Source organism: Bos indicus, chromosome 14 (genome assembly GCF_029378745.1).
Source record: "Bos indicus isolate NIAB-ARS_2022 breed Sahiwal x Tharparkar chromosome 14, NIAB-ARS_B.indTharparkar_mat_pri_1.0, whole genome shotgun sequence".
NCBI classification, from domain to species: Eukaryota; Metazoa; Chordata; class Mammalia; order Artiodactyla; family Bovidae; genus Bos; species Bos indicus.
This window is the reverse complement of record NC_091773.1, coordinates 16,916,291-16,938,083: the sequence shown is the minus strand read 5'-3', so window position 1 is coordinate 16,938,083 and position 21,793 is coordinate 16,916,291. Positions and strand designations below refer to the sequence as shown.

The following is a 21,793-nucleotide window of genomic DNA, read 5'->3' as shown; positions in this document are numbered from 1 at the left end:
ACTTCCAACAGCCCAGGACTGGTACCTCTCTGGTGGTTCTGCTCAAGCACCACCATGGCAAACACAAGAAGGGAAGAGCGATGGGAGAAAAGGCTTTTCCAGGGGATGGGGAGGTCGGGGAACTTGAGGAGTCACTGAGAGAAAGGAGGAAAGCCAGATAGACAGCTCTGCCTGGCAGGCACCCAGTTTCCCTCCTCACACAGGGACCAGATGGACACAGGATCTCAGGGACTTGGCAGGAAAACTGTTGTCTTTGAACCAATCAGCGTCTGCACTGAAGAGCTCAGGAGGGGGACCCCAGGCACCAGGTGACACCGGAGCTGGGAGAGCCTGCTGGCTTCCTAAGTGGGGCCTGAGGAGCTTGGGGAGAATTGCACAACAAGCTGGAAAGCCGGCTCAGCGCGGCTGCTGGGAGGAGAGGAAGTCTCCCAGGGCTGAGTGTGCCCAGGCATGAAGGAGCCGGCCCTCCTGGCCAGCGGGCAGGGCGGGCGTTGCTCAGAGATAAGCCAACCCCTGGCAGTGGGTGATGAGCCCTGTGAAGCATTGCTCCGGACAGCAGTAAACCACCTCCTAGGAGCAGCTAGTCCTGGCTGTGAGCCGCACAGCAGTGCCAGGAAAGGGTGCTTTCCAGAGGTGCCAGGAGCCCCGCTCCTCCTGGGCAGTGTGGCCCTGACATCAGGAAGGGCTCAGGTGCCAGCTGCTCCCTGCTCCCCCACCCCCCGACTCAGGATCAGGGCAGCATGAGCCGGGCAAGACACGTGGGCAAGATCCAGAAACGCCTGGAAGATGTCAAGAGCCAGTGGGTCCAGCCAGCCAGGGCTGACTTCAGCGACAATGAGAGTGCCCGGCTGGCCACAGATGCCCTCTTGGATGGGGGTCCCGAGGCCTACTGGCAGGCGCTCAGCCAAGAAGGCGAGGTGGACTTCCTGTCCTCAGTGGAGGCCCAGTACATCCAGGCCCAGGCCAAGGAGCCCCCCTGTGCCCCGGAGCCCCCAGGGGCGGCTGAGGCAGGCCCCAAGGGGCTCGACACCTGCTCCCTGCAATCAGGTACCTACTTCCCCGTGGCCTCAGAGGGCAGCGAGCCGGCCCTACTGCACACCTGGGCCTCTGCGGAGAAGCCCTACATGAAGGAGAAGTCCAGCGCCACCGTGTACTTCCAGACGGACAAGCACAGCAACATCAGGGACCTCATCCGCCGCTGTATCACCCGGACCAGCCAGGTAGCGATGGCGGAGCCCGCGCCTCCTTGGCCACAGGGGTAGGGGTGGGGGTTTCAGGAAAGCAGAAAGGGGTGCCTCCTGTTCTAAGGCATGCAGTCCAGATGACTGGAGTGTAGGGTGGAACCAGGGATGTTTCTCTCTGCCTGGCCCTAGATCACTGACTTCTGGATTCCCCCTTGTCACCATCCGGGTTTCCTGGCCACCCATCACTGGAACTCCTACAACAGCTTCCCTTCTGACCCTCCTCTCCCATTTTGATCCCTGACCGCCTAGTCTCCAAGCTGCTGTAAACACTTTTTACATTCTGACCTTGCCACACGGCCTGTGGGATCCTAGTTCTCCAACCAGGGCTTGAACCCATGCTGCCTGTGGTGGAAGCGCAGTCTTAACCACTGGACAGCCAGGGAAATCCCTGTAGACAATTTTTCTATACTTCAAATTGAACTTGTCCCCTTTACTGCTTAGAGTCTTTAGTGGCTCCCACTTGCCCCCACTGGGAAGAGCTGACTCCACAGCGCAGCTCACAGCCCTTCCAGTTCCTCTCCCCTGTTTTGCCACTCAATCCTGAGTGACCTGGAGGTTTTCAAACCCACCAGGCTCTGTCTTGAGGCCTCTGCACATGCTGTTCCTTCTGCCTGGAGCCTCCTCACCTTCCTGGCGTCTCCTCTAACACCTATTCCTTCTCAAGACCAAAGGGGACTGAAGTCCCCTTCTCAGGCAGGCTTTCCTGAGTTCCCCAGGCCAGGCAAGGCGCCTCGTGTCTGTGCTTCTGAATGAAGGGGCTGCTCCACTGGGATGCAAACCTGTCCCGTTTCCTCTCAGACTTGTCTGGCCCTGTCTGCCCACAAATTCAGCACAGCGCTTGAATCCAGCCGGTGGTCGGCAGAGGACAGAGGAAGCAGCAGAAAAGATTTCTCCCTCCCCAGAGTGTTTACCTTTGAATAGGTGACTTTAGAGGAAGAAAAATCCTTCAGGACCAGAGCTTAGCTGGCAGAATTTAAGGCGCCGAGACTGGCACTTGGTCAGGAGTTCTCCTGCTGCTCCTGGAACTGTGGATCCACAGGGGCTGCACACTGTCGGCCCAGGAGAGGGGATCTTTCTACCCACATGCATAAAATGACTCCTTAGCATAGGGGTATGGGTGCCACCTCTTCTCCTAAAACTGCAGAGAGCCAGAGGTGAGAATGGCTTCCCAGGAGAATACTTTGTTATCCATAAAGGGTCTCCCTGTCTCATCACTCAAATTATTTATTTTACATTTATGTGTGTGCGTGTTAGTAGCTCAGTCATGTCCAATTCTTTGTGACCCCATGGACTGTAACCTGCCAGGCTCCTCTGTCCATGGGAATTCTCCAGGCAAGAATACTGGGGTGGGTAGCCATTTCCTTCTCCAAGGGATCTTCCCAACCGAGGGATCAACCCTGGGTCTCCTGCCTTGCAGGCGGATTTTTTACCATCTGAGCCACCAAAGCATTAATTCTGTTACATCTAAAAGAACTTGAAAAAGAACACATTGATATTTAAGCTCCTTTTCTGCTAAGATCCACTCTCATGATGGACTCCCCTCCCAAGTCCAATACTGTGTGAAATCCTTTTTTTTTTTTTTAATATTTATGTATTTGGCTGTGCCGGGTCTTAGTTGTATCACATGGGATCTTTGATCTTAGTTGCAGCATGTGGGATCTAGTTCCCCAACCAGGGATCGAAACTGAGGTCCCTGCACTGGGCATGCAGGGTCTTAGCCACTGGACCAAAGTCCCTGTGTGAAATCTCATGGCTCCAGAAGAAGCCACCAGCAGTGGGGAAGCTGTACTTAAAAGAAGAGAGGGAGTAGAATTCTGAAGAACAAAATAGAAGATAACAGGGGGTAGAGCATCGACTTTCACATTGCTAGACTACTTCAGAGCAATATTTCACGTTTTGCTGATGGGCTCAGGCGGGCAGTCAGGAGTGCCCACACTGCCTGGGCTGGGCTGCACGACCCAGGGCAAGTCCCTGGGCCTCCCCAGGCCCCAGATTCCACACTGGACTAAGGTCCTTTCCAGCTGTCAGGGCCTGTTCCGAAGTGTGCTACCTCTGGCCTCTCTGTGCTGAAGTTCAGTGCTCTCCCGAGGGGCGGGGACCAGGGGTGGTGGTGAAATTCTCAACCGCAGCTGCAGCTTAAAGGGGGAGCGAGGCTCCTGGAAAGCAGCCAGGTGAGGGCTTGTGAAACACCGTGTCCCCCGCCCCGCCCCCCCCACCAAACCCTTCTCCTGCCCCAACCCCACCCAGGGAGGCGGCTCTCTCTTCACCTCTGTGAACTCGAGGCCTGCTGCTGACTTTTGCTCTATCCACACAGCATGTTACAAACTTAGGGCAACACTTAAAAATCACAAGATTCCACTCAATAGTAAGAATTTCTAGCTCCTCTCAGCGAGTCGGAAGACTGGCTCTGTGGGTGCTGAGTCGAGGCCACCCCTTTGTGTGGGTCGCCGTCACTGCTCTCTTCATCAGTCCCTCTCATCCTGGGCCCTGACATTGTTTAGTCGCTCAGTCGTGTCTGACTCTCTGTGACCCCACGGACTGCAGCATGCCAGGCTCCTCTGTCCTCCACTATCTCCCAGACTTTGCTCAAAAGCGTGTCCCATGGACAGAGAAGCCTGGCAGGCTATACAGACCATGGGGTCGCAAAAAGTCAGACACAACTTAGCAACTAAACTACAACAATGTCAAGGCCCTGATGACCTTCATTTTGTTAGCTGTCAGGCTCCTGCAGGCAGTTTGTGATATCACTCCCATATACCACACACACACACACACAGGGCTCAGGAGTGACAGAGATGCCAGGGAGGCTGGATCCCCAGTCACAGGCGGTCCTTGGGAAGCAGCGTCCACACAGAGGGGGAGGGCGGGAGCAGGTTTGTGCTCTCCCTCTCCTATGGCTTCAGCCCCTGCAGGAAAGAACAGAGAGGGACGAACAGAGCCAGCAGTTTACATTCCCTATGGAGCAGGAGTTCACCCTGTTTCCTGTTATGCTCTCATCCCTTTATTCCACAAAGCCTACACTGGCCAGGCCCTGCACCCAGGATGGCAGAGCAGAACAAGAGGCATCCCTCCTCCCAGCCACCTGCCCTTAGGGGAGTGGAGGGGACACTGGACTTGAACAACCCTCTGTGCCTGGGAGCAGAGGGGAGCGTGACTAAGGCAGGCTTCACGGAAAAGTTAACCTGTGAGTTGAGTCTCAGAGGATGAGTAAGAGTTTGCTGAGCACAGAAGGGAGGGAAAGGAACTCAGGCCCAGGGTGGGTCAAGAGCAGAGGTCAGGAGGAGGGAGAGGGCTGGATGCCCTGGAGGCAGGGAGACCTGGAAAGGACTATCAGGAAGGAAGAGGTTTTCACTTGCAGTTCCCTAGAGTACTCATTCACACTTTAAGGATACAAGAAAACAGATAATAGCCATGGTTCCTTACAGATTTATACATAGGATAGATCAGGAAATGGCAACCTACTCCAGTACTCTTGCCTGGAAAGTCCCATGGATGGAGGAGCCTGGTAGGCTGCAGTCCATGGGGTCGCTGGGAGTTGGACACGACTGAGCGACTTCACTTTCACTTTTCACTTGCATGCATTGGAGAAGGAAATGGCAACCCACTCCAGTGTTCTTGCCTGGAAAATCCCAGGGACAGGGGAGCCTGGTGGGCTGCCGTCTATGGGGTCACACAGAGTCGGACATGACTGAAGAGACTTAGCAGCAGCAGCAAATCAGGAAATAAGTACCAGAACCTATTTCGGCAGTAGAAGATGTTTATATAGGTTAGTCTTTATTCATGATAGTATGTAAGTGCTAGTGATTTCAAAGCAACTTAGAGTGGCTTTTCTCCTTGTCTCCTTGTTTTAAATTTTGTCTTTTAATTTAAAATTTCCAAAGAGGAGCTGGTTGGACCCTTGGGCCAAGTCAACTCTGATCTCTGCAAACCTTTATGGCTGGTCTAAAGATAGCTGGCTTTTGGGTTAAGTACCAAGTTCTTCCCTGGTGGTTCAGACCGTGAAGCATCTGCCTGCAATTCAGGAGAACTGGGTTCAATCCCTGAGTCCGGAAAATCCCCTGGAGAAGGAAATGGCAACCCACTCCAGTACCCTTGCCTGGAAAACCCCATGAACGGAGGAGCCTGGCAGTCTATGATCCATGGGGTCGCAAAGAACAACTTCACTTTCACCAAGAAGCAGGAGGCACTGCACACCATGCAGGGCCACGTGGGGAGCACCAGGGTCCATGGCGGGGTTGGGGGGTGGGAGGAGCCAGGGAATGCATGGGCATAAGTCTTTATTGTGATTTTGCAGGCAAGGCAAGGCAAGGCAGGGTGAGGTAAACTGTTGAGAACTGGTTCGTTTGAATAATTCCGAAGGCTCGGAGCCACAGGTGGTCCCTGGCTGTCCCATACTTGGCACTGGGGTGATTTAGGGTGGGAAGGGAAATATTGTCAGGATGCTGGAGACTTAGATAACGGAGGCTTGGGACATGGGTCTGGACTGCTTGGTTAGCATCTCAGAGGCTGCTCCTAGGCAAGGTGTTTGCCACCTCTAATAATAAACTAACCCTGGGATGTCAAAGCATCACAAAATACAGAAAATAAAAAACATGAATAACCCATCCTCCAAGTGTGGTCCAGGATCCCCGAAGGTTCCAAGACCCCTCCAGTGAGTCTGTGAGGTACTGCCCTTTCTAACCACTCATTTGTGTGAGATTGGACTATCTTTATATGCTTCCCCGTAAACAACACATCACAGCAGATTGCTACAGGAGCCATATGAGAACCAGCTGTCTCCTGTTAAGCCAGACACCACAGAGATTTGCAAAACTGAAAAATAATGCCATTCTGCTCACTCCATTGTTGCTTTGGAAAGTACAGTTATTTTTGCCCTAAAATTGTTATTCATATTAGCATGTGATGAGTTTAAGTAACAAATATTAGTTGTTTTAAAATAATGCTTAATAAACATTAAATGTTTTCTCAGTTTGTTTTTAATATGACAAATATCAACAGTTATAATCCACATAAACAAAGCTCTTTGGAAGCCTCAGTAATTTTTAAGAGTGTAAAGGGGTCCTGAGGCCAAAATGTTGGAGACCCTGAGCAGACAAGCCCCCAGCTCTGCTGCATTCCTCTTCCTCTCCCTTTCAGTGCAGAAAGAAAACTCTACCCAGCTCCCTGGGGAGGTGGGGGGTGGGGGAGTGGGGCAATGCAGAGGAGCAAAGGGGCAGCTGTAATCCGGTTCCCAAGAAGCTCCATGCCCCCACCCCTAGGTGTCAAGGACCACCTTTTCAGGCCGAGCCCCTGCCCTGGGAGCAGCTGAAGGGAGAACAAGGCTCAGGGGTGGGACACAGCAGGAAACCTGCCCCCACCGCACCAAGCGCTGAGGAAGCTGATGAGCTCGTCCCCGCCCCGCACCTGGTAACTGGGACTCCAGGGCCTTGATCACCACCAGGGGCCCCATGGCGAGCTCTCTGGCTGTTCCTCTGACATGGGCTGCTGAGGGAGGGCAGACCTGGGAGAGAGGGCTCCAGCACCCCCCACCCCCTAGGCCTGTGGAGTTTACAGGCAACAGGGCGCCTCCACTGGGGGCCAGAGCCCAGTCCCACCAGGATGGGGTGGGGAGCCTCCAAAGACCAGTGGAAGTGCTCCTTCCCCACCCCCCAACCCTCACCATCCTCCTGGGTTCTGTGATTGGCCTGTCTCCCCTCCCATGGGGTTCCCTAGAGTAAGTCCCTCCTCCCCTGAGTGCTGGGGCTCAGTGCTGTATTGTCACTGCTCCAGGTGGGCACTGATGGCAAGAAGCACCAGGCACGGACAGAGGTGACGCTAAAGGGGGAGCATATGCTTGGAGGGGATAGGCCTCTCACAGCTGCCTTTCTAAGGGGTCTTGGCCCCCTCACCCTGTGGTCAGCAGATAGGTGATGGTGGAGGGCCCACCTGGGCCCTTTCTGCTCATGTTCTCTTTGAGCTCTGCTCTCTGGGGTCCCCCAACCCTCCCAGGCTTGACTCTCCTTCCCTACCCATCCCTAAGCCACAAGCAGAGAAGGGACAGACTACATCTGATGTAAACAGAGATGAGTTCTTCTCTTAGCTCACGGTAGACTGGTTGGGAGCGTGGCTCTGGATTGGGATCTAGGGCATCTCCAGCCTTCCAGCCCTGCGGCTTTTGGCAAGTTACTTAACATCTCTGCACCCCTGTTCTTCACCAGGGAAGTCCGGGTCATGGTGTTGTGAAGGTCACAGAAAATAAACGTGCGGCTGAGTAGTTGCTCAGGAAATCAGGTGCTCAGGTGCTGCGGTTATTACACATCAACCAAACTCAAAAAGGGAGCATCAGGGACTCCAGGACTCCACGCTTCCACTGCAGGGGCGCGAGTTCAAGCCCTGGTCGGGGAACTAAGATCCCGCATGCTGTGAGGCATAAATAAATAAAGAGTGAAAATTATGTTTTGCTTTTTTTAAGGGAGCATCAGCACATATGAAAGAAAGAGGGAAGAGTAGCAATCAAAGGACAAAGTGGGGCGTGGGGTGCTAAGTGCCTCCAACAACTGGTCCCAACATGGTTGGTGGCCCCACCAGGATCCAAATCGCCTCTCCCCTCCTGCCTCCTGCCTCCCCCAAAGTAGCAAGATTTCCAGCCCATGAGAAACTCACGTCTGCCTGGCTGGTAGTGGAGGGTTCTCAGCCACGATTTGAGGTCTCCGCAGGATGAATGCTGCTTGTGGGTACCGCCCCAGCAGACCTGCAGGCCCCTGACTGGGTCCCTCCATCTCTCTGAGACTCCAGATCCCCAAAGCTGCCCTGCCAGGCTGTGCTCCCAGGCTGACTTCCTTCCTTAGCACGGGAAGTACCTCCTTCTCCTTCTCAGCCAACCCCATGCCTCCATGCTGGCCCATCTGATTGGCCCTAAGAAGATTCCCAGATGGTACAGTGGTGAAGAACCCACCTGCCAATGCAGAAGATGTAAGAGATGCAGGTTCGATCCCTGGGTCAGTAAGATCCCCTGGAGAAGGAAATGGTAACCATTCCAATATTCTTGCCCGGAGAATCCCATGGATAGAAGAGCCTGGCGGGCCACAGTCCATAGGGTCTCAAAGAGTCAGACATGACTGAAGCAACTTAGCACATGTGCACAAAATGTCCAGGATGATCTCAGCTTGAGAGTCTTAATTGCATCTGCAAAGACTCTTTTTTTTTCCAAATGAGGTCACAGCAACGGTTTTGGCGGTTAAAATGTAGACGTATCTTTTGGGATTTCATCATTCAGCTCACTAGGCCCTGTGAGGTGGGACTCCCACACAGGGGATGGAAGAAGTCATATACATGGCCTGTAGCCCGTCAGGCTCCTCTGTCCCTGAGGATTCTCCAGGCAAGAATACTGGAGTGGATTGCCACGCCCCTCGAGAGGACCTTCCTGAACCAGAGATCGAACCCGAGTCTCTTGTGTCTCCCACATTGGCAGGCAGGCTCTTTACCACTAGTGTCACCTGGGGAGCCCCGGGAAGAAGTTACTGACCTTGAATTGATCCAGCTGGGAGACAATGCCAACAGGAGGCAAACAAGATGAACCTGGATGCCATGAGCCTGTCTTTCCAAGCATCCCTTACATTAGGGTGCTGGGCTTTTTGTAAACCCAGCCAAAACACTCTGTCCATTAGTCACCCACTTACCAGCCCTGGCTCTGGGAAACAGGGACTCACTGGGACACAACTGGGAGGATTTACTGACCTCCTAAGGGGAGAGAACTGTCTCTTTTGCCAATACCTTAGAGGAGGAGGCATTTGTCTTTCAGGAGAGAGGCCCTCAGAGTTATTGGCGCCATAAGCTTTAATGTGTACATGTACTTAACCGTGGGTTTCCCTGGTGGCTCAGACGGTAGAGAATCTGCCTGCAATGCGGGGACACTCAGATTTGATCCCTGGCTTGGGAAGATCGCCTGGAGAAGGGCATGGCAACCCATGCCAGTATTCTTGCCTAGAGAATCCCATGGACAGAGGAGCCTGGTGGGCTACGATCCATGGGGTCACAAAAGAGTCAGACATGACGGAGCTACTAACACACACACATGTACTTAACTGTGTGTTAACAGAGCCACGTTTCTAAACATCTCTAGTGACCTGTAGCCCTGGATGAGCAATTTCTCAGTGGTCCCCTCCACTGTCCAGATACCCAGAGCAACTGAGCAGCAAGTCAGCTCCATGTAGGTGCCAGCCAACTCCTTCACCTCTCTCTGTGACACTCTTCTTGTTCTTGCTACTTCCAGATGTTTATGGTCCAAAAATATGTATTGTAACTATTAGGAAAGTGGCAGAACATTATTATTACAGGTGACATTGAAGAAAAAACTCACCCCAGTGCCCCAGCCAAATATGACCGCCAGTGCTGGCTTTGCTCTTGTCTGCCTATATACCGGCTTCCCTCACTGGCAATTGTAGTAGACGTGCTATCATTTAGTCCTTTGTTTTCTTTTTTCACTTAGTTAATTGTTAATACACATTTGGTGAGCATTATACTAAACAGCAAGATTTGCTTAAACATCTCACTGTTCCTTATAGTTTCTATGTAACCCTTATAATGATCATTTTAATGGCTGCTGAATAATCTACCTGTCAATGCCTCGTTGGGGAACTAAAATCTCATAAGCCATGTGGTGTGGTCAAAAATAAGATAAAATGAGCTTGGGGTGCTGTTGGCACAAGAAGGATGAGTGGGTGCCTGGCAGGAACACGTACTTCTCTCGCCGTGACTGGATATCTAGACCCCTCACCCCCCGAGTTTCTGCTCTGCCGGACGACGCAATTCCTGCTGGTTGAGCAGGACTCCCTCCTCCACCCACTGGGGCAGCTCAGTATCTAGTCTAGTTTATACTTCCTGGGGTCTCCACAAGGGTCTGGTTTGAGACTTAAAAACATTTGAAAGCCAGGGGCCATAGAGTGCCTTCGAGCTCCAAACAGCTAAGAACCCATAACTGTAAATCTGTCCCTCTCCTGTGATTCTGCCCAACCACCTCCCCTGGTCTCATCTCCGCCTCTCTGCCTCCTCTTTTTTGCTTTTCTCTCCATTCTCCTCTGCATTTTCCACTCCAACAGTGGGAGGAGAGGCCAGAAGATATGAGGAGGGGCTGGAGATGAGGGGTAGGGCCCTGCTGCAGCTCTGCATGCTTCCATAGTCCTGCCGTCATCCCCCACCACCCCCAGCTCAGCACTCATGGGACCAGATCTCCCAGGCCCGCTGGGACTGAGGAGTTAGGCTGAAACCAGTTAGCACCTGGCCCTGACCCCTCTGCCCTGGCCCAGGTCCTGGCGATCCTGATGGACGTGTTCACGGACGTGGAGATCTTCTGTGACATCCTAGAGGCGGCCAACAAGCGCGGGGTGTTCGTCTGTGTGCTCCTGGACCAGGGAGGCGTGAAGCTCTTCCAGGAGATGTGTGACAAAGCCCAGATCTCTGACACTCACCTCAAGGTAGGGCCCCGTGATGGTGTGAAAGTACTTTGTGTGAGCATAGGATAGGCTACGCCGTGGGACACATGCCCCCTCTCACTATAATAAACATTTACTTCTTGCTCAAAGTCCAGGTCAGATGGCCCTTCCTCACGGTGTGAAAGTGAGGCCCAGTTGTGTCTGACTCTTTGCGACCCCATGGGCTATATAGTCCATGGAATTCTCTAGGCCAGAACTCTGGAGTGGGTAGCCTGTCCCTTCTCCGGGGATCTTCCCAACCCAGGAATTGAACTGGGGCCTCCTGCTTTGCAGGCAGATTCTTTATCACCTGAGCTATCAGGGAAGCCCTAGACACTAATGAAGGGTACCATAAACCCGTGATATGATTGCTTTCCCCATCAGAAGTAGCTGAACTCACACCCCTGGACTTGGATTCAGAGGACCTCAACCCCATCCTGCCCGAAAGCTGTGTAGCTGTGCCACAAGGAACATACGGCCCCAAGAAACAGTGACAGGGGAGAGAGGGCAGGATTCCGAGGGATGTGCTTAGAGCCTGAACTGGAAGAGCATCCTGTCACTCCTGTTTTCTGCTTTGTTTGAATTCTACCATCTCCCTTTTCTTTTCTTCTTCATTACTCAAATAATGTCAGGATAGGGAAGAAAATTTAGAAGATTCAGCCAAGGAGAGCATAAAAATGGCGCATAATCCCACCAACTAGCGATAACCCTTTTGCTCTTGCTGAGCATCCTTCCAGACATTTCTAGACAGGTGTGTGACCATAAATACATAGTGAGGACACCTTGACTTCCCTTCCAACAGAACATCTCCATCCGGAGCGTGGAAGGAGAGGTGTACTGTGCCAAGTCAGGCAGGAAGTTCTCCGGCCAAATCCGGGAGAAGTTCATCATCTCAGACTGGAGATATGTCCTGTGTGGATCGTATAGGTGAGTGCTGGGTTCCACCTTCTGTTGGGGCTTCGAGGAGGCCAAGGCTGAGCTCGGTGCAGACCAGCCCCAACCGCTCAGGCCCACATACCCACAAGCAGCTCCTGGGGGAACTGGGGACTCATCACCTACACAAGGCTGGAGACAGAACCTGCCTGGGAGAAAGGGGGAAATCTGGGTCCTTCCTGGGAGGAATTCTGGGTGGGGAGACACTTACAAGTGCCTTGGTTTCCCTTTGTGTTGCAATAGGATGTTTCCTCGTTTCCTTTCTCAGAGCTCTCAGGTGTGATTCTAAAGCCGTGCAATTTGCTTTGTTGTCTTTGGGGGCCCTATTTTACTTCCAAAATGTTTCATTATTTTAATATAGACAGTGTACAGAGACATTAATGCATATGCCAGATAATGCATCCATTTAAAGTGTGACCAGCTTCAGGGACAAGGGGGAGGTCAGAAAGTCCTTCCTGCACCTGCTTCTCAAATTCCTTTGGCCTAAAGCACGTCCATCTTCTGTCACAGTGGCATCCGTGGATGTGGTGAGAGCATGTCCACGGCCCCTCCGCCACTGAGCAGTCATCTCCCCTGTCCCCATCTCTGGGGAGCTGGCGGTGCGACTGGCAAGTGCCTTGAAAGTGAAAGTGAAGTCGCTCAGTTGTGTCCAGCTCTTTGCAGCCCCATAGACTGTAGCCCACCAGGCTCCTCTGTCCATGGAATTCTCCAGGCTAGAATACTGGAGTGGGTAGCCTTTCCCTTCTCCAGAGGAGCTTTCCAATCCAGGGATCAAACCCAGGTCTCCTGCATTGCAGGCTGATTGTTTATCCTCTGAGCCACCAGGGAAGCCCTTGTTTAGCCATTAAAAAGATTCCTGTATGTTTGAAAAGGACAGAGAAAGAAATTCTGAAAGAGAAGATGAAGGAGGAGGGAGGCCTTCTCTTATTTTCCATAAGGACAATCAGGCCTCTCTCTGTTCATGTGTATTTGCCCTGAGAGCATGCAGGGGCGGCTTTGACCTTGGAAGGGGCAGAAGGAAGCAGGAACCACTTTGTTGAGCCAGGTCCTGGGCCAGGTGCCATCAGACCTTTAGTAAGGATTTAATCTTCATCACATGTAGAGGGAGGCATCATTCTTCTGATTGACAGATGGGGGGACTAAGGCACATAGCAGGTTAGGTGACTGGGCCAGGGTCACCAGCTTCCTTGACCAGGATCTCAGGCTGGGCTTGATATGGGGGACTCCAGGGCTTCCCAGGTAGCTCAGCTGGTAAAGAATCCACCTGCAAAATGAACCAGGAGACTCTGGTTAGATTCCTGGGTCGGGAAGATCTGCTGGAGAAGGAATGGCTACTCACTTCAGTATTCTTGCCTGGAGAATTCCATGGACAGAGGAGCCTGGAGAGCTACAGTCCATGGGACTTCAAAGAGTGGGACATGACTGAGCAACTTTCACTTTCAGAAGGAGGGTGGCAGTGGGCTTGAGGACCACCAGGCCATTCATCCTGAGAACTATAGGGAACCCAGCTCCCAGGGGGAGGACTGAACAACTGATCTGTTTGCCAGCTTTTCAGAGGATCCTTTTCCCTGGAACCCTTATAGGTGTCACCAATAAAAACAAACAAAAAACCCCCAGAAAAGCCTTCACCCCACCCTTCCAGTCTGGCTGTCTCTGGGCTTCAGGTATTTTGGCCCTTCCCTTTGGATGCACACAAAGGGCTAACCAGAGAGCTCTCTCTCTAGCTGAGCCTTGAGGGTGGGGCTGGGGAGGGTCTGCGTCCCAACAGCTAAGCTCTTGTTGAGGGTCTCATTCAGCCCAGGTGATGTGCCACGTGCTAGGAACATCTCCCTCTCATCAAGAAACATAGATGGATGGCCAGAGTGTAGTGTGGTATGTGCTCTAAGGTCAGTATGCGCTAAGAAATGACCCCTCGTGGGGTCTTGGCTGGCAGGTCCTGGAGGTTGGATTGATGCTTGGAGGATGAAAAAGATTGGAACAGGGGGACGGGTTGCAAGAGCAGGGAGCTGAAACAGCTCGAGGAATAACATGATAAGAGCATGGCCTTCTAACCGGCCCCTGATTCCCACTCCTTCCCTGACCCTTTACCTCGGTGTGCTCTGATTATTTTTATTCCATCTTAAGTCATTTTTGAAAAATTCTGGGCATCACCCACTAAATCAGTTTCACAGATGGTGATGCACCAGGTTGAAAAATTGTGTTCCTCTAGCCACACTGGGGGCTTCCCTGGTAGCTCAGCTGGTAAAGAATCTGCCTGCAATGGGGGAGACCTGGGTTTGATGCCTGGGTTGGGAAGATCCCTGGAGGAGGGCGGGGCAACCTTAACCTGACCCGCACAGCCACCCCTGGGCTTTCTCTACCAGGAACAGAAAGATTTTTAAATGCTAACCAGATCAAATCACTTGCATCCTTAAAATCCTTCAATGCGTGTCACTGTCCTAGGGGGAAAAAAACCCACCTTCTTGCCATGGCCTCTGTCTCAGCAGGGCTCTTCCCGTCCACGCTGCTGCAGCCACATGGGCCTCCTCCCAGGCCCTTCCTGCCTCCGAGTCTTTGCACTTGCTGTGTATTCCCTTTGCTGGAGAGCTCATTCCTGCTGTATTTGTCCTGCTAACTCATCTTGCTGGTGGCAGCTTCCACATGATTCCCTAGAGAGCTTATCTATGAACTTGGCTAGCCAAGATCATAAAAAACATGGTGTCAGGACCTAGACTGGGTCTGTTTTCTTTTCTATTGCTTCCTGGAAGGAAGTACAGACAATACAGTGCCTGCATGTTTGTCTATGACCATAAATATCTGAGGAATGAATGAATGTTCATGTTAGGTCCTGGCCATCCAATGTGGCTACGTACATGTGTGCTAAGTTGCTTCAGTCATGTCCAGCTCTTTGTGACCCCATGGACTGAAGCCCACCAGGCTCATCTGTCCATGGGATTCTCCAGGCAAGAATACTGGAGTGGGTTGCCATGGCCTCCTCCAGGGGATCTTCCCAACCCAGGTCTCCACATTGCAGGCAGATTCTTTACCAGCTGAGCCGCCAGGGAAGCCCCCAGTGTGGCTAGAGGAACACCATTTTTCAACCTGGTACATCACCATCTATGAAACTGAGTTAGTGGATGATGCCCAGAAATCTTAAAAAATGAAATAAGATGGAATAAAACTAATCAGAGCACACTGAGGTAAAGGGTGTTCAGGAAATTGTTGTGGGGTTATGCACGTATTTTCATATGGAAACAGTTTAGGATGTAAAATATGTTTCTCCAAGAATAGCCAAGATAGGTCTGAAGAAGAACAGGTGGGGAGGACTTGCCTGTCCAGAGATCAGGACTTGTTGTGGTGCTGTAGACAACGTGGCAATGGCGGGGAGACAGACAAAGTGACAGAGGGATAGACAGAAGGCCTAGACCCAGACCCGTGCTTGACAGGGCATGTCAGAGGCGTGGGGAAAGGGGAAACCGGGGGAAAAATTCTCCATATGAAAAACCGGATTCTACTTCACACATACACCCACATGCGTGCACACACACAATCACCTCCAATAGATTAAAAGAAATTAAATGTCAAAAACAACTTTAATACTTTTAGTAAAATATAGAGATGGATGTCTTTTAGACCTTAGGATAAGGATTAGACATCTTAACCCAGACTCTCCTCTGTGTTAAACAGAACACAAAAAAGCACTGACCAAAAAAGATTGCTAAATCTAACTATACTACAGTGAAGAACTTTGGTTCACTGAGAGATGGCTTAAAGTAAGTGAAATGTCAGATTACAAACTGGGAGCAGGTTTTCATGATGCCCTGACAAGATTAGCGCTGAGAATCACAGTGAACTCCCACAAACCACACACGAGAAACAGCACAATGGAAGTGTGGGCGAGAGGTGAGAGCAGGAGTTTCATGCAGGAGGAACCACCTGAAAAGATGTTCAGCATCATCAGTGATCAGGAAAATGCAAATCAAGGATAGAATGAGTTACCATTTTATGGCTATTCATCAAAAAAAAAAAAAAGACTGACCATACAAATAGTGGATTTAACGAATTTCTCCATCGCTGGTGGGTTTTCAAATCAGCACAGTGACTTTGGAAAGAGTTAGGCATTTCCTCTAAAGCTGAATATTCACCTGGTTTTACCCAGCAGTTCCACTCCTAGATAGAAAGACTGGTCTGTGAGACATTAGGAGACAAGGAGAAGCACTGGTGCGAGAGGGTGCTCCTCCCTCGGTCAGCAGGAAAACCATCGAAGCAACTCAGATGCCTATCAATGAAAGGATGGATGACAAAGCCCCCGGTGGGACTTCATACAACAAAGACAAGTGAAGTACAGCAGTAAGAAATAACACGGATAACCAGCAATATGCAAGAGAAAAAAAGTCCCCAGAGATGACATGTATGTTAAAAACAAGTAAAATATTTACCATTGTTCCTCATCATCTGTAGAGGACTGGTTCTAGCATCCCCACAGATACCAAAATTCAAGGATACCCAAGTGCCTCATATCAGTTCAGTTCAGTTCCGCTGCTCAGTAGTGTCTGACTCTTTGCGACCCCATGAATCGCAGCACTCCAGGCCTCCCTGTCCATCACCAACTCCCAGAGTTCACTCAAACTCACGTCCATCGAGTCGGTGATGCCATCCAGCCAAGTGGTGTACAATTTGCATATAACTTACACACATCCTCCTGCATACTTCACGTCTTAACTACTTAAAATACCCAATACAGTGTAAACTGTATGTAAATGGTTGCCAACTGGCAAATTCAAGTCTTGGTTTCTGAAACTTTCTGGAAGACTTTTTTTTTTCTGAATATTTTTCATCCTTGAGTATATGGAAGGCTGACAGTACTTTTGAGAATATATAAAACTTTTTCTTATTATAGAAAAAGGAAAGTATGGGAACTATGACACAGGATTCTGGGTGATGATTTCTTCTATTTTGGAGAAACTGGAAAAATGTGTTCCTGCATTTAACCATGTGGTTAAATGCAGGTCATTGTCAAGATGCTAGCCTTTTATTTTGGGTGGTAGGTTCATAGATGCTTGTTGTTCAGTTGCTAAGTTGTGTCTGGCTCTTTGTGACCCCGTGGACTGCACCATGGCAGGCTTCCCTGTTCATAGGCTTCCACGTTCCCGTGTTTATAGGTGCTTAGGTTATTTAAAATAACCAAATAAAGCTACGTAACTGTAAATGGGCCATTAATAGATCTTTGGCATGGGTCTTGAGCCAAAGATTATGATCAAATCAATTCTATGTACTTGTGAAAGTGAAAGTCGATCAGTCGTGTTCAACTCTTTGCTAGTCCATGGACTGTTATAGTCCATGGCCTGAATCGTCCAGGCCAGAATACTGAAATGGGTAGCTGTTTCCCTCTCCAGGGCAACCTTCCCAACCCAGGGATCAAACCCAGGTTTCCCAAATTGCAGGTGGATTCTTTACCAGTTGAGCCACCAGGGAAGCCCAAGAATACTTGAGTGGGTAGCCTATCTCTTCTCCAGGAGATCTTCCCAACCCAGGAATTGAACCGAGGTTTCCTGCATTGCAGGCAGATTCTTTACCAATTGAGCTATCAGGAAAGCCCCTATGTACTTAAGGGTCAGAAAAGAAAAACCCAATAAAAATAAAATTCTTACTATGGGTGGTGATAAAAGAAAGCGTAAAAGCTAGAGTACAGGATGAATGGACTTTTGGGGTGTAAGGGAGGAGCACCCTCACACAGTGAGTATGGCAAGGAGGTAGCACTCAGGTGCTATAAGGACATGGGGGCGCTGGGGGCGGGGGCACAGGGCACACAGGGTGCGTGGGGCCTAAGAAGTTGCCTGGGCGCCTTTGGACCTTCTTTGTTGAGAAAGCACACAGTTGCTTGGTCTAATCTAGCCTGATTCCAAAAAACACAGGGCGATTTCTTTTTTTTTTGGCCGCTCTGTGCAGCTTGCAGGATCCTAATTCCCAGACCAGGAAATGAACCCTGCAGTAGAAGCACAGTCTTAACCACTGGACCTCCAGGGAAGTTCTACAGTTGATTCCTAGCGTAGCCAAGAGTGCTGCTGTCCCAGATTAGCTGCCCACCTCTCTGGGTTGTGTGGGTGGCTCCCGGGCGGCAGGTGAGGTTTGGACAAAGCCTCATTGTTCTTCCCAGGATTTCCCCAGCTTTGCATGGGCCCCGCCCTGCCTCACAGAGCAGGGGACTCCTGAAGCTGGACCTGCCTTTTGGCGGAAAGACAAGCTGGGGCCTGGAGGCTGAGACCCTTGGTGAGGCTGTTTACATCCCACGCAGTGACCCTGTCTCCTTCTGACCATTCTGTGTCCATTGCTCCAGGCCTGGGCCCACATTATTGATTCTCTTGATAGTTAGACTGTCAAGACTAACCTGATAGTCTTTTGTGGTATCATCTGGCTCTTTAGGGGTGACTGGGTGATGAGAGTTTTCAATCAGAGATAGAAAGGAATCTGTTTAAATTAGGGAATCATAAAAATAACGCGTAAATGCCTTAAGCATTTTGTTCAATAAAATGTGTAAATGAGGGGGAAGGTCAGGGCCTCTGTTTGAGGGTGTCCTCCCGCAGTGTCCAGGCAGACCCTCCATGCAGCATCTCCCCTGTCCTGTCCCCACCCCCCACCCCCACAGTATTCTCCTTCCCATTCCCCCAAAGCACAGGACTCTCCCTCCCCGTCCCACCCGTGAACCTGGCTACACCCTTTAGAGTTTCATGAGCCCATAGCCCTGCCGTCCGAGGAGCAGCCCAGACCCTCATTTGTTTGGAAGAGGCAGATGTCGTGTATGTCACAGGTGGGGCTGCTGTAGCCCCAGCGGCTGGTGACCCCCAGCAGCACAGTGGGGGACACTGGCGCTCGGCCAGCACGTGGCCCCTCTGTGCCTCCACGGGGACTTCTGAGGGGCTCTCAACTGAGCACCGGGAGGAGCCCTGACCCGAGGCAAGGATTTCCTCTGCATCTTAATTACTTCCATGCAAACATTCGCTGGGGCTTCCCAGGTGGCGCTAGTGGTGAAGAAGCTACCTGCCAATGCAGGAGATGCAGGTTTGATCGCTGGGTCGGGAAGCTCCCCTGGAGGAGGGAATGGGAACCCACTCCAGTGTTCTTGCCTGGAGAATTCCATGGACAGAGGAACCTGACAGGCTACAGTCCATAGGGTCGCAAAGACCTATGACACGACTGAAGTGACTTCACACACACACACACACACACACACACACTCACTGTCTCTGAGCTTCAGCTTGGTTATCCATAGGAGGAGTAACTGGGGGTTCAATCAGGGTGGAAGGAGCCGGCGTGGAGGTGCAGTGGGCATACCTTCCGTCCTCCTGGTCCTGCTGGACCAGGTCCTCCTCCGGTGCAGGGTGCCGGCGGCCTCCCCACCCCCGCCCCTCACTCTCTCTCCTCTCCCTCCAGCTTCACCTGGCTCTGTGGGCACGTGCACCGGAACATCCTCTCCAAGTTCACAGGCCAGCCAGTGGAGCTGTTCGATGAGGAGTTCCGCCACCTCTACGCCTCCTCCAAGCCCGTCATGGGCCTCAAGTCGCCCAGGCTGGCCACACCCCTGCAGCCCGGAGCAGCCCCTGGGCCCCCGCCTGGCCGCCTCAGTGACAGCAGTGGCTCAGCCAGTGACCGCACATCCTCAAACCCCTTCAACAGCCCATCGACGGGCAGCAACCCCCAGACCCGGAGTCTGTCCACGTCCTCAGGGCCTGGCAGCCCCCTGGCCCCAAACCCACTGCTTGCCTCCAGGTTCCAGCCCCACCACAGCCCTTGGGGGGCCCTGACCCCACAGGCCCACTTCTCCCCAAGGCCCCATGACGGCCTGCCGGCCCTCTACAGCAACCTCAACGCCTACAGGCCCACTCGGCTGCAACTTGAGCACCTGGGCCTGGTGCCCAGGGTGGCCCACACCTGGAGGCCCTTTCTACAGGCCTCCCCACATTTCTGAAGAGTCCCTTCTGCCAGCTGACCTCCCCGGGGACAAGGCTGGGCATTCTTGGATTTTTCTGGCTCAAGGATCCCACTTCAACACTGAGTGGCTTTGGACCTGCTTCCCTTTGAACTAAAGGCACTTGGACGAAACCATTGCCCATGTTTGAATGTTCCCAGGCCTGAGATGATTTGCTTCCTGACCCCCTGGTATGGCCCAGGTAGCACATTCCAGAAGGTTCCAGGGAGGTGGTGGGCAGGGAGCTAGAGGACAAAATCATGAAAATAGAGCATCTTTCTTCCAAAGAGCCGCCAGGGCTTTAATATCAACATTTCCTGAACCTGTAATGCAACAAGGGGCTGATGCAACCCAGGTTTTACATATGGGTAAACTGAGGCACTGAGGCAGAGGGTGGGTGTGACCAAGGTCCTCCTCTGTCCCAGTGCCCAGGAATGGCCCACTCCCCAGGGATTCAGGAGGGAGAGATTCAGGAGACAGTCTGGGGACATACTGGATGTTTCTGGGAGGGGACGGAAATGCCTCTTCCCTGGAAGAGCCTAACACTAGAGAGTCCCTGGGGTGGTGAGTAGGGATGGGGCCCAGAACCTACCACTGGAAATAATGTGAGGTGGTTCAAAGTGTGGCCACCTGGGGTGGGGCAAACCAAGTCTTCCAGGGGATGGGGCTGGACAAGGCCCTGTGGCAGCTCAGCTTTTTGCTTTGAAGAGCCTTGGGCTGACCTGGAGGTTCCTGGAGTCTGGGCTGGATCCTGGGAGGCTTGAGTTGTCAGATCTGAGAATAGCCCTGCAGTTGTGGTTCAGGCAGCCTTGAGCAAGCAGGGAGGACCCCACATTGACCTTGCAGCCACCAGGTGCATCAGCTACCTCCAGTTCCGGCCCCTCCACCTGGCTTGCTGACATCCTGAAGCAGGAACGCCGTGCCCTCACCAGCCCCATCGCTCTTTCATCCAGTTTGTTCCTGTGGTGCTAATAGATCCTGAGGGTAACAGATCCTCCTAAATTTAGGCCTGCTTGGGTAGAAATAAGAACACAGGATGTTTAGGGAGCACAGAGGAGGGCCGGCCAGCCATTTGGTGGGGGAGGGGGTGTTGGGGGACACTTCCCAGAGACATGACAGTTAGCCTGAGACCTAAGGAACAAGGCTGTTATGGCTGGGGGGAGGGGTGTGATGAGCTGTTTTGGTCCAGGAGAAGCAGGTGTGGAAGCCCCGCAAGAACCTTCTGGTTTCCATGCCCCCCTACCACCAGCTCATCTCAGCAAATGCCTTCCTGCTGCCCGGCTCAGAGGCTCTGCCTTTGCTGCAGAGCCCGGGGGTGGGGTGGGGGGGTGTGGTACAGACTCCTTCCTCCTGGTGGCCTCTGGATCCTCATGCACCTGGCCTCCTGAGTTGCACTCTGCAGGGGGCATCTCCCTGCAGCCTAGCCCTGTTTATATTTCTCCAAAGACACTTCCGACAGGCTTCCCTGGTGGCTCAGATGGTAAAGAATCTGCCTGCTTATGCAGGAGACGTAGGTTCAGTTCATGGTTCGGGAAGCAGCCCCAGAGGAAGAAATGGCAGCCCATTCCAGTATTCTTGCCTGGGAAATCCCATGGACAGGGGAGCCGGGCAGGCTACAGTCCATGGGGTTGCAAAAGAGTCAGACACCACTGAACGACTAAACAACAAAAGCAACACAACGCTCCTGACAGAGGCAGAGGCGTCTGCTTCGTCTTAAAAGTGTTTCTGTCCTCACTTCACCTTTTCCTCCCTAGTTCCTGAAAACTCAACAACAACAAAGCCCTTTGGTTCCTGAAGGTTCTTTAAGCCCCGGTCCTGATGCTGCCTTTTTCCTGCTGACTGCCGTGATGAGGTTAGAATGACCAGGGCTGTGCAGAGTCCTAAGCTGAATCTGACAGCCTGATGAGAAAGCTTCGGGAAGGGAAAGCTTGCTGGGGTGCCAAGAGTCCAGAGATGGGCTCTGTCCCCACATCTGGCTCCGTCTGGGTGGAGAGGGGGCCTGAGCCGGAACAAGCCCTCCTCCTCCCATTTCCTTTCCACCAGCCAGTTTCCCCTGTGGTTATCTTAGGGGTTCTTGAGTATTGTTTTTCTCCCTCTGGGCACCTTGTCATTTCCCCGTGATCTCCACCTGCTGGGAAATCAGGTGTGGTTTCCTTTGGCCACTGGGATGTGAGTGGAAGTGTTGAGGAGCACATCCAGGTTTCTAAGCTCCTAGGCACAGA

The 21,793-nt window shown here is 52.1% G+C and overlaps 2 protein-coding genes across 2 annotated transcripts in view; one reads left to right on the top strand and one right to left on the bottom strand.

The window, feature by feature from the left end:
* The first annotated feature begins 553 nt into the window (after positions 1-553).
* On the top strand, positions 554-20,201 carry FAM83A (family with sequence similarity 83 member A). Its single transcript, XM_019974145.2, has 4 exons — positions 554-1,220; positions 10,529-10,696; positions 11,496-11,620; positions 19,037-20,201. Exons 1-4 carry the CDS (start codon positions 741-743, stop codon positions 19,569-19,571), a joined length of 1,308 nt encoding a protein of 435 aa, XP_019829704.2. The 5' UTR covers positions 554-740; the 3' UTR covers positions 19,572-20,201.
* Positions 12,014-21,793, bottom strand: part of C14H8orf76 (chromosome 14 C8orf76 homolog) — a 38,317-nt gene continuing 28,537 nt past the window's right edge. Inside the window, exon 7 of the mRNA XM_070802495.1 lies at positions 12,014-12,890. Coding sequence (XP_070658596.1) covers positions 12,783-12,890 — 108 coding nt within the window. The 3' untranslated portion in view covers positions 12,014-12,782. The remainder of the gene's footprint in view (positions 12,891-21,793) is intronic.

Coding starts and splice junctions, on each gene's coding strand:
- FAM83A (XM_019974145.2), top strand. CDS start 741: ATGAGCCGGGCAAGACACGTGGGCAAGATCCAGAAACGCCTGGAAGAT. Junction 1,221..10,528: donor GTATCACCCGGACCAGCCAG/GTAGCGATGGCG, acceptor GCCCTGGCCCAG/GTCCTGGCGATCCTGATGGA. Junction 11,621..19,036: donor GTCCTGTGTGGATCGTATAG/GTGAGTGCTGGG, acceptor CTCTCCCTCCAG/CTTCACCTGGCTCTGTGGGC.